Below are 18,212 nucleotides of genomic sequence, written 5' to 3' on the forward strand. Positions count from 1 at the left end.
GTCTGTGTGTGTGTGGAGTTTGCATGTTCTCCCTGTGCTTGGTGGGTTTCCTCCGAGCACTTCGGTTTCCATCCAAATTCCAAAGTCATGCAGATGTTCCCAAATTGAACGTTTTGCGTGTGTGGTTTGTGATGGATTGGCAACCTGTTCAGGGTGTACCCCAAGAAGATGAATGAATGAATGAATGAATGAATGTTTATAACAGACACTTTACCTTTTTAATGTTGTGCAACGTCTGTGAGATATTAAAGATAGATAGATAGATAGATAGATAGATAGATAGATAGATAGATAGATAGATAGATAGATTAGTCCCAGAATAATAGAATAAGCGCAAAATTGCAACAAAGTACAGAACAGCAAGAGCGGACATTTGAAATAAACACCACAAGCCTGAAAGCAGGCGGTACAAATGAACCCCACCGCTCCTCTCAGGGGCACTTCCTAGAATGCTGTAATGAAATGATGTTTCTTCCTGTTGTCACTTATGTCATAGCAGCTACAAGGTTTTCCCCCTCACCAGACTTTCTTTTATCTCACTCTCTTCAAGTTAACAAGACAAGAAAGGTCTAGCTGATTATGTAATAGGAAACAAAATACTGGTAGGTGTTCGTAGTACACAGACACCGGTTTATTACAGCTAGTTGGGGTTTTCCAAGCAATTCTGGGGAAGGGAAAGAGATTGGAGAGAATATTTTGTTACATGTGACATAAGACCCACAGATGGTACACATTTCAGCAACTGTATTTGTTCCTGTCTTCTATCTGTTACTATCAAAATTGTGTGCTATATGGCCAAATAATGTGCTTTATAAGCAAATCAAATCCTGGTTCAATGAATGTATCATAATGAATAACATTCATTCATGTAGTATAGGTAGGTTGGCTGATAAGGTAATTTGTTAGTGATAAGAAATGACATTCAAATCTAGAACTTCCACTGAGCCACACTTAACTATTTAAACTTAAGCTGCATCCTTGTTTTGGAATTTGCATTGGGTAAAAGTGTCTGCTAAACAACCAGATAAACCTCAGAGAAAAAATACTTCAGTAAGCTGAATTCTTGGCTGACCTTTGCATGCGGTTTCGACAGATAACAAAAAAGTCACATATTGTGATTTAAAGAGCTCTTAGGTTACTGTATCTGAGATTTGAATAAGACCAGTAACACGATTGTGATATAAAACAATGGAAAACTTAAAAAAAAAAAAAAAATTTGTGAGGTCTATGCACAGCTGAGGAAAAAGCCTATTGAAGTGGCAGGAACAGCTGTAAACTGCAATAAGGCCAAGAGCAAGTCTAACAATGGTGGACAGGTGGAGAAACATGGGCTTGCTGGGATTTAGTGTAGATTTTTGATATGAGCCCCAAATAGTTCTTACAGTGTACATAATATAAAGAATTTATACACACAGCAGAACTATGCTACAGATATGTATCTGTAAACTATGTGAAAATATGAAACCTTAACTAGTTAATAAATCTGGGTATGTTTTATTAATATAAGTCAAAATTATTTTGCCCAAATCTATTTGACTATTTACATACTTTTTCCACTGTCTCTTATTAACACATTAATTGGCCTAAACAAATTATGTTCATTAGCATTAAAAAATAACAATAATAACAGTTTCATTATTATTTAAATAATAAATATTAAATAAACTGGTTCAACACATTATTAAAAAAATACAATGAAGCACTCAATAATTAGTAAAGCCACTACAACCAACACAGTGATAGATCTAAAAAATCTATCTATCTATCTATCTATCTATCTATCTATCTATCTATCTATCTATCTATCTAAAGGTTGTAATATAGATTATGGTGCACTAATGGGATAACCTAACATGGTTAATAAATACAGAACAGTACAGTATAGAGTATAACCCTATTTATAGTGATTTGAGAGAAGGAGATCCCTCTCCTGACACTGACTGAACACAGTTATTGTAAAGTCTAATTGCAGTTGGCAGGAAAGACTTCCTGTAGCGTTCTTTTTCAGAGCAGGGCACTATCAGCAAGGGAATACTTAAGCTCTGCTGTGTAGGTTGTAGCGGGGATGTGAGGTGATCTCCATGATGATTAACAGTTTGTGTAGAATCCGTCTCTCCACTACCAACTCCAAGCACTCCAGGGAAGTCCGAAGTATTGATCTACCCTTCTTGATGAGTTTGTTGATTTTTCTAATGTCACTGCTTCTGATGCTTCTGCCCCAGCTAATAGTCGCAAAGAATAGTGCACTTGCCTCAACAGACTGATACAAGCTCTACACACATTGAAGTAACTGTGTTTTCTCAAGAAGTAGAGTCTGCTCTGTCCTTTCTTGTAGACATTTGCACTTTCAGTCAATCTGTTGTCAATGTGAATTCCAATGTATCAGTAGCTCTCCACCATCTCCACCTCCTCACCCAGAATATAGACTCTGTTTGGTGTCATCCTAGTCCTCTTGAGGTCCACAACCATCTCCTTGGTCTTAGTAACTTTTAGTGCGAGGTGTTTTTTTCTCACACCAATCCACAAAGCTGTGTTCCAGCCTTCTGTCCTCTGCTTCCTGACCACCATTAACACACCATACAACTGCAGGGTCATCTGAGAACTTCTTCATATGACAAGATTCAGGGTTGTACTGGAAGTCTGAAGTGTTTTATGTAAAAAAAAAAAAAAATGTGAGAGTACTGTCCCCTGTGGTGCTCCAGTGCTGTTCAGACATGCATCCCTGTAGCCTCACAAACTGTGGTCTGTCTGTCAGATAGTCAGTAATCCATGAGGATGTGGAGGTGTCAAACTGCATCTTCTACAGCTTCTCTTTTATCAGTGCTGGTTGGATTGTGTTATAGGCACTGGAGAAATCAAAGAACACGATACTCCCAGTGCTGTCTGCTTTATCTAGTTAAGAAAGAGCTTATTGAAGAAGATAAATGATGACATCGTCCACACCAACTCGAGGGCAGCAGGCTAACTGCAGTAGGACGAGGAATGTGCTAACCTGTGTTCTGAGATGAGCCAACACAGTCGTCTCCAAAACCTTCATTATATGAGATGTAACTGCATCTGGTTTGTAATTACTGAGGCTGGATAGTAAAATCTCATGAACAAGATTAGCGTAGGGGTATAGAACTTTGGGGCTGATACCATTAGGACCTGCAGCTTTTTTTGGTTCAGTCTCTCAGACTCTCTCAGTCAGTCTCACAGAGTGCATTTCAGTTTTTTGCTTTAAAGCAGCCCTGCAGAGTCTGATTAGCTTCCTGTGTCCACCTTCGTACCTTCCTTGTGGGTTACAGGCTGCTGCTGAATGATGGATGTGTAGGTGGGGGTGAGAAGAACCAGGTTGTGCTCTGATCTGATCTGCAAAGAGGTGAGAGGGCTTTGGATGTATACAGTATATGCATTCTTCACGTTTCCATATAATAAATCCAAAGTTTTATTATCTCTAGAGACACAGATCACAAACTGATAAAAAAAAAAACAAAGTTGGCAGTGTAGAAAAAAGAGAAGCGTGATTGACGTCTCTCGAGATGAAAACATGAAAGGATGAAAAGTATTAAGATGACGTCACGCACAACGTCGCGCGGCAGCCGCGCTTGGGTGGGTGGAAACGTCAATCAAATGCAAACTCACGGTTATACAGTTCAATATTTGGCCTACAGGTACGTTCTTTGCTCAGAAAAACGTGTATACTTTTATAAGTCTGCTGTATACACGTTTATAAATGGCTGTAATACATTTAACTGCGTCATACCCTAAAGAAAAAAACGAAACAGAACATGGAAATACTGTATATATTTTATAGCAGAAACGCGACACAGTGCCATCTACAGGCTGAATGAGGAATGAGCGCGCATTTGTTTCCTTAGCAACCGTAAAATAAACACAGGCAAACGAGGACTGTTGCGAACTTCCTGGAGGTAGTAAACATATACAATTTATTAAAAAGATATAATTGAAGTTAGTAATTAATTTAATCATTTAATTGCAGTTGGGTAAAAACACTGTTATATTTTGTCTATGTTCTTGTCCCAGGGTCCAATGCATGTATGACAGAATGGGGAAAAAAGTAAAGAAGGAAGATGAACCCCAACCCAAAAATTCAGTGAGATGTTTTAAATGTAATTAAATTTTTAATGATATCAAATATAACTGTAATAGATTTTAATAAACATTTATTTGTAATTCAGTTTGAACCCCTGCCCATTGAGAGCAAGAGCGCTGCAACAGTGATTCTCATGCTTCAGTCTCCTGAGGAAGATGTGCTGGTCAAAGCGCTTGAATCCATCCGTAGATTCGCAGAGAAAGGTCTGCATGTGTCCTACTTATTCTAAAAAGAAGAATACCAAACTTCATATAAATAATCCAGACTTTTATGTTGATGTTCTCTAGGTGATGAAAACAAGAGCTCTTTGATGTCTTTGGGCGCAGTGGAACCACTCACTTGCCTAATCAAACATAATGATAAAGCTGTTTGCAGAAACGCCTTCGTAGCTCTGGGAGTCATGATTTCAGACAGTAAGTCAGTTCAGAAATAGCTATGAGTCTTTGGGCATTCATTAATCAGCATGAATTAAGATCATAAGATGAGAACAGTGAAGTTGAGCTGTCACAGTGGCTTTAACTTAATTTTTATGCATTTGAACAGATGATGTCAAACGACTAATCAAGAGACTAAATATTATTCCGTCTATCATCGTCAAACTGGCACCAGAAGGTACTGTTTTATCGATTTAATTGTAAATCTGTCTGTATGTCTATCTATTTGTAATTATGTCTTATCCTTTTCTCTGACTTAATCATTGTATTATTTAACAAATGCAGAAGACGTTATCATCCATGAATTCGCCACTCTGCTTTTGGCGCATCTGTCTGTGGACATCACATGTCAGGTTCAGATCTTTGAGAATGATGGACTGGAACCTCTGATTCATCTTCTCTCCAGCCCTGATCCTGATGTAAAGAAAAATTCTGTCGAATGCATCTATAATCTTGTTCAGGTAAAGCAGAAGGATTAGGATCAGCACAGCTTGGACAGTAGTTCTTGCTGTAGCATTATGTTAATAAAATGCACATTTTACTATGATACTTTTTTAATCTATATAAACATATTTATAATAGAGATAAGAGAAAGTTATAAAGATAGTTTGATAGATTGAGAGAGTAAGCTGTTTAAAAACTACTGCTTATTGTTTCTATAACACTGCATGAAAATATTGCACATCATTGCGGTAATGGCCCTCTGCTTATAGTTGTGCTGTGTTACATACTCCATATTTAGTTTTTTATAACTGCACAGTTATCACCTTCATGAGATACTTTTTACTTTGCCAATCAATTATGATTCCTTTGAATATCTACTATATTTCTATATTTATTTCAAAGGCAATTTCATTTTGTTGACCACATAAAAATTAAGTCAGAAGCAGAGGAGGGAAATCGGTTACACTATATTTACAACAGCTGACAGATATTTCTCAGAAGATGCTTTCTCTATCTGATATTAGGAGAATTTGCTTTCAGATTAGTCTCAGGCAGCCTGCACACTGCGCTAATTTATAGCACAATCTCACTTTGCTGATAATTCTTCTTAATGCCTTTATATTGCTGAAGACTTTAATGCACAGCCTATGTTACAGCTTTATTTTAAACAAAAATTCATAATGGTGAAGTTTTTTTTTTGCAAAATCCCTTAGAAATATTTAGCATTTATTCTTGTTCTAATTCTAACGAAAATTCACAACAGATGCAAAAAATATACAGAACATGTATGTTTAATGTATATCAGTGTATCAGCTGATGATGTTCTGAATCCTTAGGAATGTTCTAGTCAGGTGGCAGTGCACAAGTTGAATGGACTCCCCCCACTACTGGAGCTGCTGAGCTCTGAATTTCCCGTCATTCAGCAGTTGGCTCTGCGCACTCTAGAGTGCATCAGTACAGACAGAGACACTCGCATCGCATTCAGAGAACAGCAAGGATTTCCTCGACTCATGGAAGTCCTAGAGAATAAAGTGAGCTCATTATTAACACAATTGAATCATGATATACATAAGGATATACTGTACATTGTTCATTTGTGGAAATAGGAAAATAACTTCCTAACGAGCTACTGTGTCTCATGGAATATGTGGCATCAATTCAAAGAGATGGAAAATCAGGGAAAACTGTATTTCAGTATAGTTTTAATAGACTATCCATGTCTACAGCAGCTGCCTCTGAAACATATTGTCATTTCTGTATATATATCTCAAGACAGGATTTTCTTGATTTTTTATTTTTAATTTTTTAATTGTATCCTATTTTTTCTGGGGTTATAAATCACATTGTCTGTCTTGGCAGGAGTTTACTGACCTGCATGTGGATGCTCTCAAAGTCATCTCAAACTATATAGAGGATGCTGAATCCATGCAACTTATTCAGGGGAATGGAGGCCTGGAGAAATTGCTGCAGTTTATCATTACACCAGCCACTCATGACATTCAAGCTAGCGCGCTTAAAGCTATCAGCAGAGCTGCACAGCGTGGTATGCACGTACAAGCACAAACACTAATACTGCTATGTCAAACCAACATAGCACTTGTGGTTTACACTTGTGAACTAAATCAAGATGTTTCATCAGTGGTAAAATCAATTATGAGAACTGTTTAGAACTTATGGTGAAGGCTCCTTTTCTTGTGAGCTGCATTTAAAATTATACAAGAGGTCCAGAAGCACTGGCACATTGACAATCAAGACATTTTAGAATGTCAGGATTCACGCAAACCTTTTATAGACACATCAGTTTTCTCCGTAAGTTGCAGTTGCCTTCCTGTTGCTTCATTAGTGTTGTGTCAAAATGCTGTGTTGCATCACCTAGGTGAAAATCGAAAGATCCTGCATGAGCAAAATGTTGAAAAGGCCATCACTGAATCACTTGCGGTGGAGAGTGACAGCGTACGTACTGCTGCATGCCAAGCTGTGTCGACAATGTGCAAGGACCTGAGCAGCAAAGACACTTTCAGAGAATTCGGTATCGTTCCCAATTACAATGGAATTAATTAAGATTTTTAAGATTTGTTTTTTCTATTCATAGTTTTTATTTTTTCAATTCTCAAAATGCAGGATTGAAAAAAGGATTGATGAGTAAATCTTAGCTAATCAGCTAAGACATGTTTGGGATCCATGTTTTTATCAGAATAATCATTGCTTTTTTAAAAAGCAGTGCTTTAAAACTTTCTCTTTTTTTTTAATAATTATTTGTATTGCCAAGCAATTGCTTTTAATGCCAAGTAGCCAGCAGCACTAGTCTTGGCTCTTAGTCGTAACTGACAGTTGACTTAATTGCCACACCCTGTGTGAAGAAACCTTGAGTAATGAAGGCGTGTGTTACAGATGGGATCATGTCTATTGTGCAGCTGCTGAACACTAGAACTGAAGGAAATGAGTTAAAAGAGGTTGCATCAGAAGCATTATCACACCTTACCCAAGGAAACCAACTGAACGCATAGTAAGTTCATGCTCAGTGACAGCACATGTTGTCAGCTTTCTACTGAAATCAATGAATTCATCAACATTTACACAACCCAGTTTGTATGAACAAACATTCCAGGATAGAATACATTAGCACTTATTGCATGATGAATCATTAAGTGGTAACAGAACTATGAGTGAAAGGCGCCTTCAGCTTGGGGTGGCAGTCAAAACATACAGATCTAAGGGGTTTATAGTAAAGTAATGAATCAGGTCATTTATCTTTTAAACACACACTTTCCTGTCAGAGGTAGGAAAACGGTTCTCTCCCATGCTTTGTAGAAACTTGACACTCCTGTGCTTATATTCAGCCCCTTTCACACAGATGTTGCACTATAAAGGCATTAGAAGTAACCCTCGTCATGTACTCACATTTACATCAATCACCAAAAGCGGAATTGTCCTCAGAAGACCCTCTTTTCCCAATTTACAGCTATTTTCACCAATCAGGTGCTGAAAAAAAGCCTTCACACTCTAAGATTGGCTCATACGCCACAGCCTGTCATGGTCTTTCCAGTCATAGACAAAACTGAATGCTTGTAACGAATCGTCATGCAGAAGAAAAAGTTTATTTGAATTTTTTTCACAATGCATCTCGTAGGGTGTGTTTACACTCGAAATGGTTGGTCTGATTAAAATGAACTCCCATGCAGTTTGAATGTGTGAATGCCACCATTTTAAACTCAGTCTATTTTGCTAGCATTATATGAGAATGATGACTTTGCCTTAGAACCTTGACTCTATCTGTGACATCTTACAAGTATGTAAAGGAGGCAGCTTTTAGAGCGATAAATAGATAGATAGATAGATGGATAGATAGATAGATAGATAGATAGATAGATAGATAGATAGATAGATCAGAATGGATGGGCATTGATGATGATGGTACAGAAGGGCTGCGTTCAATGACAAGAGCGCTTGCGGCTGTATAACAGTTGGACATTCTGCTGAAATGTAACTGAAATGCTCAGTCTGCCGTCACGATTGTATGTGCACATAGGAGCACTTCAATCCTTCATTCCTTCACGTCAGTGAGTCTCCTTAAGAAAGGTCCATGAACGATACAGTACATGTAAAAATGGAGTGTTCGTTCTCCTAGACAGTTTTTATTTTATATTTAGTGCTGCATTAAGTTTTTTTATTTTCGATTAAGGCTTTTTTGTGCTTTGTTTCATATTTTGTGATTTAAACAAAATAAATCAAAGGTTAAATATAGTTCATAGTGGTCGGGAATGAATTAATTCTATTTACATTTATTCCTATGGAAAAAAAAAAAAAAACCAAATATGGTGCCACCAAATATGGTCACGAACAGAATTTAGGAATGAATAACACTTGTGAACCGAGGTTCCACTGTATGTTTTTGAGTGTTCTTGTTATTGAAAACAACCCTTCTGTACAATCACCGAGCACCCCTGTACTCTCATACCAGGCAGACAGACGTAGAAGAGGGGAGAGTCTATCAAACAATTATAGATGTCTCTGCTTGCCATTTATTTATTTGTTTGTTTGTTTGTTTGTTTGTAGTGGGCTGTTCATCTCTGAGGACTGCCCAGACAAAGCTAGTCACATTAGACACATTAGTTATTGTTTAATTGCCATTTGGAGCAATATTTCTGTGGTTTCCTATGTATAACTTTACATTTTATAACATGAATGCAATAAGTGCATCACTGTTCTCCATCGCAAAATACACATCATGTCCAATCAGGGGGTGACCTTAACCTCATACCTACTGTTGTGTCTGTTGGTTCGATGCTGAAAATGTCATTCTAGATTATGAGTGATCCAGGGCTTTACACTAGCCAACCAAAGCTAATGGAATGGCCCGAACCAAGAAAATCGAACTTAAAGTATGAACACACCCTTAATGCTAGAAGGAAGCCAGTGATGTTACTTGCTCTTTAAAACACCTAAATATTTTTTATGAGATCCAACAAGCGCAACGACGGCACAATATTTCTGTCTCAGACAGGTTGTGTAAACGAGTCTACTGTTGTTTTAAGGGATAAGTACTGTGATGTTTTTTTAACAACTTTTTTTCATTTACTCTCACTCACTCATTGTCTATACTGCCTTATCCAGGGGCCTCTGAGTGGCGCAGTGGTAAAGTGCTCGCCCTATTATCCGGAAATCGCCCCGGGTGATACTGTAACCTCTCGCAGCCGAAGGTCTAGAGAGAGCTGATTGGCTGAGCTCTCTCAGAGGGAGATCTGATGAGAGGTATTTCGTGCTCCGACATCTAGGGCGTCTGTAAGCTCACGCAAGCGGCGAAAGCGGATAGCACTGTGCTCCGAGTGTGTCACGCCGCCCCCAACGGTTGGCTGGCGTCACGTGGTTCGGAGGAAACACATGATAGTCTTTGGCCCTTCCGACTGAGTGGTAGTAGTAGCCTTAATGTGACGGGGAGGAATTGGATGTGACTAAATTAGGGAGAAAATCTGAAAAAAATCCAAAAAAATTATAATAATGTATTCAGGGTTGCGGGGGGCCTGGAGCCTATACCAGGAGACTTAGGGCATGAGGCGGGGCACACAACACATACACACTTACTCACTCATTCACACACTATAAGCAATTTGGGAACTTTAGGCAATTAGCCTAACCTGCATGTCTTTGGACTCTGGGAGGAAACCCACCAACCATAAAGAGACGGAAATCGAATTTTCATTAAAGGTGAAAGGTGACAGTGCTAAGTGCTAAGCTTAAATGCAAACCAACAATAATTTATAAAGAAAGATTTTATAATAATTTAGAATTTAGAATAATTTATGAAGATTTTTTGGACTCATGTTTTTTTTCTCTAAATTAGTCCCAAACAGATTAACACCTTTCTAAATTCAATAATTAATATAATAACTCATTGTGATGTGTTGAATTTCCACAATATAAAAAACATATATCACAGACTCCTTGGAAATTCTTCCTTGACCGACCCCGGGATGCCAGACCACACTTTTAAAAAGGGCTTCAGGAAGAATTGACAGCAATGTTTATTTCGAAGCTTATGCTACACTTCTTGTTCTCTCTCAGTGCTGTTTATGAAGCGGAAGGGGACAAACTTCTTATTCAGGTCCTACAGAATGGCTCTCTCGCAGCATTAAAGCATGCAGCGGCTGTTCTAAACAACATGGCTTCACAGGAAGTGCTTCGCTGTAGCATTCACTCTCATGGCGCTATGCAGGCCCTGCTGAGACCCCTCCACTGCCATGATAAACCCACGCTCATGAGCGCCCTCCATGCTGTAGCTGCACTCGCTTGTGATGCAGAAGGAAGGGCTGAGGTGTGTCTTAATTCATATGGTACCACTATAAAGTACAGAAAGTTTTATTAAAAATATTTATTGATGTTTTGGTTGTGTGTATTTGCTTTAATGATTTTTTTTTTTTTAGGATGCGACGTAGTTTTGTAAGAGACGTATAAAATTTATACCATATTCATTTATAATCTTTTGCAATAATAATAATTTATTGCAGTGTCTAGGTAAAAAAAAAAAAAATTTTTTTACAAAATTGCAACAATATTACACAAGTTTAAAAATGATTTGAAATCAAATACTTTTGTGTCAAAGATGATAATCAAATAATTTTATATTCAAATGCATTAATAAATATTAAAAATAGACATACAAGAGAAAAACACTGCATTTAGGTGACACCAATTTGTGTTACACAAGAGCCCCCATGCCATTGCATAAATTAAACATAATGATTAACAAGCTGTAATAATGTGGCAGTTCTTTGGTAGTATGCAACAACAGCAACAGTTTTTTTATTTTATTTTTTCTGTTCAATTTCTCATTCACTTATAATACTAAAGGGTGTTCTATGGAGTGCATAATTAAGAGGATATTTTTTATTATTTATTAGTTAAGAAATGCTGGAGGTCTGAAACAATTGGTTAACCTGCTGGCATCAAAGGACGCTGAAATCCGTCGAAATGCATGCTGGGCAGTTACTGTGTGTGCTAATGATGAACCAACAGCCACTGAAATGTACAGATTTGGGTGAGATCCTATTTAATATTACATGAATGTACTGTATATTTTTTTCTGTAGGACATAACTACAATATATAACTAATACGTTATGCAATGCAGTGCTACTCCCTAGAATATACAACATTCAGTATATAGTGTTTCTATAATAAATAAATAAATACATGTAAAAAGAACCACCCTTTTATACTCTGAGTCTGGGAACATGCCCGACCATAAAGGAAGAAAAAGATCAGTAGATGCGATAACCTGGTCATTCTGTAAATTCAGGTCATCAGCTGACTTCATTTTTTGCCACAAAACATTGCTGAGCCTAGACCTGACCAACTGAAACAACTCTAGATTATAACACTTCCTCCAAAGGCTTGTACAGTGTGATGGGTAAATCATTCATGCACTTCCCTTCTTACCCTGACACACCATCACTATTTAATAGTGTCAATCTGGACACATCAGACCACAAGACCTTTTTTGGTCCAAGCCAATAATATGACATTTCTGAAGCAGAAACTTTTTGGCAAGGCAGTATAGGGAATAGCTTAGGGAACAGCGTGCCAGGGGAGGGACATGCATGTGGTGTTCTATATATATAAAATGTTTATGAAGAGCCAGTAGAGGGCATTAAAGCTCCATTGTTAAAAGACCAGCATTCTTTATTATGGAGACCAGTCTTTATTTATCTAGACTGGCATTCTTTATTATAGCCCACCTTGCCATCAGGTTTAATATATACGCTGGTATGTATAAAGGTAGTGTGCTCTTTGCTTTTTCTTTACGACTTTCCTTTTTAGTTTTTATTCTCTGTTTGTTTGGTTATCTTTCGTCATTTAAATGCTCGCTGCTTTGGTACTACAGGGCTTTGGAGATTCTCCAGGAGATCAACTGCTCACTGACCCGTAAGAATAAGTTCAGTGGGGTAGCCCTGGAGAAGCTGTTGAATAGTAACCTCTCGGTGAAATACAGCCTTACAGGACATCTCCTGTCCACTGATATCACTACTGATGGCTTCTATGATCCAGGACAGGTCAGTTAGGAAGGTTACACTTACCTCTTGTTATTATGTGTACCAATTTGCTGTATATGATATTAAGATACATTAAAAACAAAAAAAATGTCCTATAATATTAATATAAGAGTAATTCTATTAAATATTGTGTCCTAGATCCCATCTGTATTTATGTGACATTGCTAAAAAAAAAAAAAGTGAGAGATATTTACAAAAAGATATCAGGTGTTAGATTTGATTAAGTGCTTGTTTACCTCTAATCAGTATCATGCTTGTCTGTTTCATTTCCCTTCATAGACCAGACAAGGTCACAGGGTTCCTGATCTTGAAGATATTGCAAAGCAGGTTATCAACCAGCAGCGAGCCATCATTGTAGTTAATGGAAAACCTCCAGCTAAGTATGTCAAGACCAAAGGTTATGCAGCATAATTTGCTGTTTTCTATATGAACGGTGTAACTTGACTCGCTATGTATGTATGTATCTACAGTATACTGTATATAGTAGCTTATAAATGCAAGGTGTCTAAAAGCATTTATCATTCTAATAATAATGTAGATTTCATGACTGATAGTGAAGGTGCAGATAATATTTTAGGTCCCTATATTTTCCCTATGCACAAAATATAATCCATAAAAATGAATGTTGAAGCTGAAGATGACCCGCACAGAGCCCTGACCTCAACTGAACTTATTATAGATGCACTGAAATGTGTGCATCTGCTAAACGGGAAAACCCCGACAGATTGCCATAAGAGTGGAGGTTATTATAACAACATACTATAGATAGAATAAATCTCTGTAGAGATATTCAAAACAGAAAATATGGGTGTAATAGTGTATCAAAGGTCATAATGATAGCATTATAAGATTCCTGTGAGGCAAAGTAATATATAAAAGCTAGCACATTATAACACACAACACCGATTGTGTTTCATGATCTCATAGACCATAAATCACCTAAATAGTACTGCATTTTGTATATTTTTCATTACTTGTATCCACCTGTGATCTCCACTATCTTATTATTACCATTACTGCTAGGCTCTTTGTTGCTTATTTATAATTTCTAGTGAGGTTTGTCACACCATTTCTAAAATATCAAATACCATGTGTTCTATAATTAAGGTCAGACCAATGCTGGTTGCTCTCATTGCCATTGAGCCATGTTAACGACTCCAGATTACAAGTAACATACCACGGATGTTCTGGCTCAGTGACTTCAAAGCTGGCACTGACATTTCTCTGGCAGTGTAATTAGCCTTTTCTGTGGCATGTTAATTAGCTATTTCTCTGGCATGGCATTTACACCGCAATGGAGGTGCCATGTTGGCTGTGTGCTTCTTTTAATGATGACACAAATAAGCAACACACAGTTACAAATACAGGTAAATTACTTTAGTCGATATTTGTTTTAGGGTTATTTAAACATATAGAAAAGTAAATTGTATGGTCTTTGTTTTGTGTGTGATCTCAGGATGGTTACTGATTCACCAGAGAAGGGGCAGCAGGAGATTCCTACAGAAACTCACACCTCACCTTTACTGAGCAGGAAAGGAAGCATCAGAGCTGTTAGGTGTGTGTTTGCGGCACATGCACAATTATTTTGTATAATTCCGCTTTGTATTGCACTAATTTAGCTAAGGCTTGTATTATTTGAAAGATAACCTCTATTGCACACACTATCTAGCTCTCATGTCATCTGTGGTCTTTCAAGTCAAGAGTCCTTGAAAGGTCTTTAGATCATCTTCATGAAAGTAAGATATTACTAATTACACCATGGAGATACTCACGTGTGCAGACTTGAGTAGATTAGCCGTGCCGTCAGGAGTGTTAGACTTATTAGGGCTTTAATTGTTCCTGACGATGATACCAATAGGTCTGTATTATTTAAATGCTTTTGAATGCTGTTCTGAATTCCTATTTGAGCCAAATGAGACTAACTGTTAAATAATCTGCCATTTTTTTGTTTGTGTAAGGAATTTGCCAGTAAGCGTGCTGTGGCAGTGTCAATAGAGAAAAAGGACTGCATTCAGTGCTACATACCTGACTTACTAGTATGTAGACACCAATCAGCCATAATGTTGTTAATACCGACAAGTGAACTGAAAAACATTGATCACCAACTATACACCAGAAAAACGGTTACAATTGGCTTCCAAGCATCACCCATGCCAGCAGGGATCAGCCTGTCTGGTCTGATCCCAAAGAAAAGCCAATGCAGCACAGAAAAAAATCAATGTTGACCATGATAGAAAGGCAATAGAGCACCCAGTGCACCACTGCATGCCACATACAGGGCCTAGTAGACAAAGAGCCCAAGGCTCCTGCCCTGACCGCCAAACTCCCCAGATGGGATGTGCTAGACAAGTAGATCCGCTGTCAACATCCTGGTGCCAGACACCACAGCACACTCCCAGAGGTCTTACAGAGCCACTCCCCGGTTTAAATGTTTAACGTTACGGCTGATTGGTGTACAGTATATTGTAATGAAATATCACAAAGCTAAAGAACCAAGCTGTCGACCCCATGTTTAAGCACTTTCCACAGGAATAGCTGTGCATTATTAAACCAAAAATATCTGAGCTGACCTTTTTTGTCTTTCCAACCTTTTCTAGTAAATCAAAAGGCAAAGTATTGCCCGAGGACGAGAAACCGAGAAATGATGATCAGCAACCCCAGCAGGAAGCGGTAGTAGAGAAGCCATGGACATTGCCATATGATCCTCAGCTCAACAGTCTCGTCTCAGAGACATTCAAATCCATCTTGCCCTTACAAGACGAGGCGGAAGTGTACATTGCTCTGGCTAAGTGAGTTTTAAAACTCCTAAATTAGGAGAAGAAATGGTTTTTAATAGAATTTAATGTTTAGAAGCAGTTTGGTAAAGCTAAATATGTGATATGTGGTAAATATTCTTTTTAGGTTGGTATGTGATGCAATGGGGGGGCCGGTAGATATTGAGAAACAACATGATTTCCTTTGGGAGCTTCACCTGAGTGAGCTGAAGGTTGAGATGCAGTCAAACATCATTCCCATTGGCAAGATCAAAAAGGGAACGTACTACCACAGAGCGCTACTCTTCAAGGTATTAATGCAGATCTTTATCCCTTAACAATCCTGCTATTTCATTACTTCTGTCTCTTTGCTTCAGGCTATGTCTTCATGTCTTTAGATTTTATAGCCATAAAACTATAACATTCCTAAATAAAATCCCCAGTTTAATTTATTTCATAATACTTGGTTATGCCTCTGCTCACCTAATAAACAGCACTAATGTATAAGAAGTTCACTATTGTGTTGAATTATAGTTAAATTATGATGCTTCTTTAAGGAGGTGGTTGACCTGCCCAGGGATGCACTAAATTTAAAATATGAATATAAACAAAATATGAAACTATAATTAGTACCTGACTGCTGTAGGAACTGATTAGCTCAGTTTCTTTTTTATCTTAGTTACAGATACTATATGTGTTTTTATCATTGTGGGTCTATTAAAGTCAGCAGCTTACACAAGGGGTTTTGAATGGAACTGCATTTTTTGCAAAAAAAAAAAAAAAAAGCAAAAAAAAAGCCAAACAATCCGAAAAGACCATGCAAATGCGAAAGAAATAAGGCGAGGATGCCATAGTAATAAAAGATGCTAAGGCTTGGGGGAAACACTGGTCAAAAGCAGGAGTGGGATTGTTTTAATGTCTGGGATCGGTGTGATTTTAAAAAGATGTGCATAACTAGGTATCAGTGGAGATGTGAATGGGGATATGAGTCATGTGGCTGGCATTGAGGGTTTTTTTTACATGGTGCTCAGGAATTCATTAACATAATGTTCTCTACAGGTTTTGGCTGACAGAATTGGCTTGAGCTGCAGTTTGGAGAGAGGACACTACAGTCGTGCATGGAATGAAGTTCGGCTTCCCTTAACCACCACAAGAGCTGGATTTTGCCCTTCACTTCAGACTTACATCATAGATCTCATGCACAAACCAGGAACCCTTATGAAGTCTGGCACACCTGCTGCCATACAGTACCAGACAATCTAAAAAAACACATTAGTTTAAAGGTTACAGCTTTCCTTTAGCACTTGCTGGTCTATACTCCATCCATGTACTCGTGACTTTAAGATAATCCTGATTAATCAACCATTAATTCTCCTCCTGGATTATGATATGTTGTTATAACCTGTATGATCCTGTATTTCTGGCAGGGATAACCCCTGAAGAGTGTCTCGTGCCCATGGACACATTGGGTTTCATTTTTGTATTTGAACTTAATTTCCCAGGGTTCACTGCGCTAGAGTCATGTCAGTTATTTTCACCTGTAACTAGTAAGGTTCCCTGTTTAGTGTCATTATCTTGACTTTAAACTCCCTTGGTATCTAGCACCCTTGGTTAGTTAGTGACAGAATGCGAGACCTACATTGAGGCATAGGGAATGAGTCTCCTCTAACACCCTTTTGCAGTGGACTTTGCAGACATCTGCCTCACCATCCGGTGCCAAAAAGTAATGTGGAGCGCATAGGATAGAGAAGTGAGATCCACCATGGTGACCCGGAGAGAGACTGGGAGAGATGAGTGAGCAATGCAGCAGAGCTCTGAGCAGGTTCTCGCCTTGCAATAAAATGTGTGCCTCTTAAAACTGTGTTCATGGTAAGGTGGCTCCCTGTAACGACTGCAAGAAAGGGACTAAGGAGTCTGAGCGCAACAGTGTCCAGCCTGAGAAGAACCCAGTACTAAGTAGTGACTGAGGGCAGATCGTGAGAACCATTGGCAGTGGCTGTGTGCCATTCTCAGCTATGTGCTAGGGAGGTGCTTCTGGATTAGAGAGTGGTGCTCTTCTTATCGTGCTTGCGCTGCCACCAGGATTTTAGCATTTTTTGTGTTTGTGTTTGTTTCCTCCCCTGCTCGGGTTCGAAGACTTTGTGTTTGCTCCATCACCCAAATTTGTAGAGATTGTGTTTGGTCCGTCATCTATATTTGAGGACTTTCAAGTTCCAATTCCAGTCTTAATCTTATGCTTCCCTTTAGACCACAGATACCATTCCAAGCCCTCACCCCAATGCCCTGTACTTCAGCCTTTGGCTCTGGAAAAACTTTTTCGGGGGAATGTCCTGAACCACTGGTGGCGCTCCAAAATAGCACCCTTTGTGAGGGATATCCTCTGGAGGACACCTTGCACCCATGGACTCTTTGTGCTTCATATTTGCATTTGGACTTTATTTCCCAGGTTGCACTGCACTAGAGTCATGTCAGTTGTTTTTACCTGCACCTAGTTGAGTTCCCTGATTAGTGTCATTATTTAAGCTCCCAACTGTTAGGTTTTGTTTCTTTTCTCTTCATCACTGTTTGGTTTATTGATGTCTAGGTAATCTATGTACTTGTTCATATTTGTTTACATTAATTGATTAAATGTCTTAAGAACTCTAACAATTTTACTATGATGGTGACATAACTGAAATAAAAATCTTCTAAGGGAATGCCTCTTTACCCTACATAATATCTGACCTAAGCTAAAATTACAAGGGCCCGGGTTCATTTCCTACCCAATGCCCCAACCCCAGCCACTGAAAGCAGTCCAGAGCCTGGATAAAATCGGAGGATTGCGTCAGGAACGGCATCAGGTGGAAAAACCTGTGCCAAGTTGTGTGTGGATTGGATGGTCCGCTAGGGCAAGCTCTTGATGGGAGCAGCCAAAAGACCAACAACAACTAAAGGGA

The 18,212-nt window shown here is 38.4% G+C and overlaps 1 protein-coding gene across 1 annotated transcript; it reads left to right on the plus strand.

The window, feature by feature from the left end:
- The first annotated feature begins 3,847 nt into the window (after window positions 1-3,847).
- Window positions 3,848-17,966, plus strand: armc3 (armadillo repeat containing 3). Its single transcript, XM_053487988.1, has 18 exons — window positions 3,848-3,911; window positions 4,027-4,096; window positions 4,182-4,299; window positions 4,384-4,509; window positions 4,640-4,708; window positions 4,816-4,991; window positions 5,811-6,005; window positions 6,334-6,517; window positions 6,851-7,003; window positions 7,366-7,480; window positions 10,537-10,786; window positions 11,373-11,509; window positions 12,355-12,523; window positions 12,803-12,903; window positions 13,980-14,078; window positions 15,121-15,312; window positions 15,425-15,587; window positions 16,336-17,966. The coding sequence occupies exons 2-18, from the start codon at window positions 4,037-4,039 to the stop codon at window positions 16,537-16,539; spliced, it is 2,511 nt and encodes an 836-aa protein (XP_053343963.1). The 5' UTR covers window positions 3,848-3,911; window positions 4,027-4,036; the 3' UTR covers window positions 16,540-17,966.
- The last annotated feature ends 246 nt before the right edge of the window (window positions 17,967-18,212 follow it).

The sequence above is a fragment of the Clarias gariepinus genome, chromosome 26 (assembly GCF_024256425.1).
Source record: "Clarias gariepinus isolate MV-2021 ecotype Netherlands chromosome 26, CGAR_prim_01v2, whole genome shotgun sequence".
Classification (NCBI taxonomy): Eukaryota; Metazoa; Chordata; class Actinopteri; order Siluriformes; family Clariidae; genus Clarias; species Clarias gariepinus.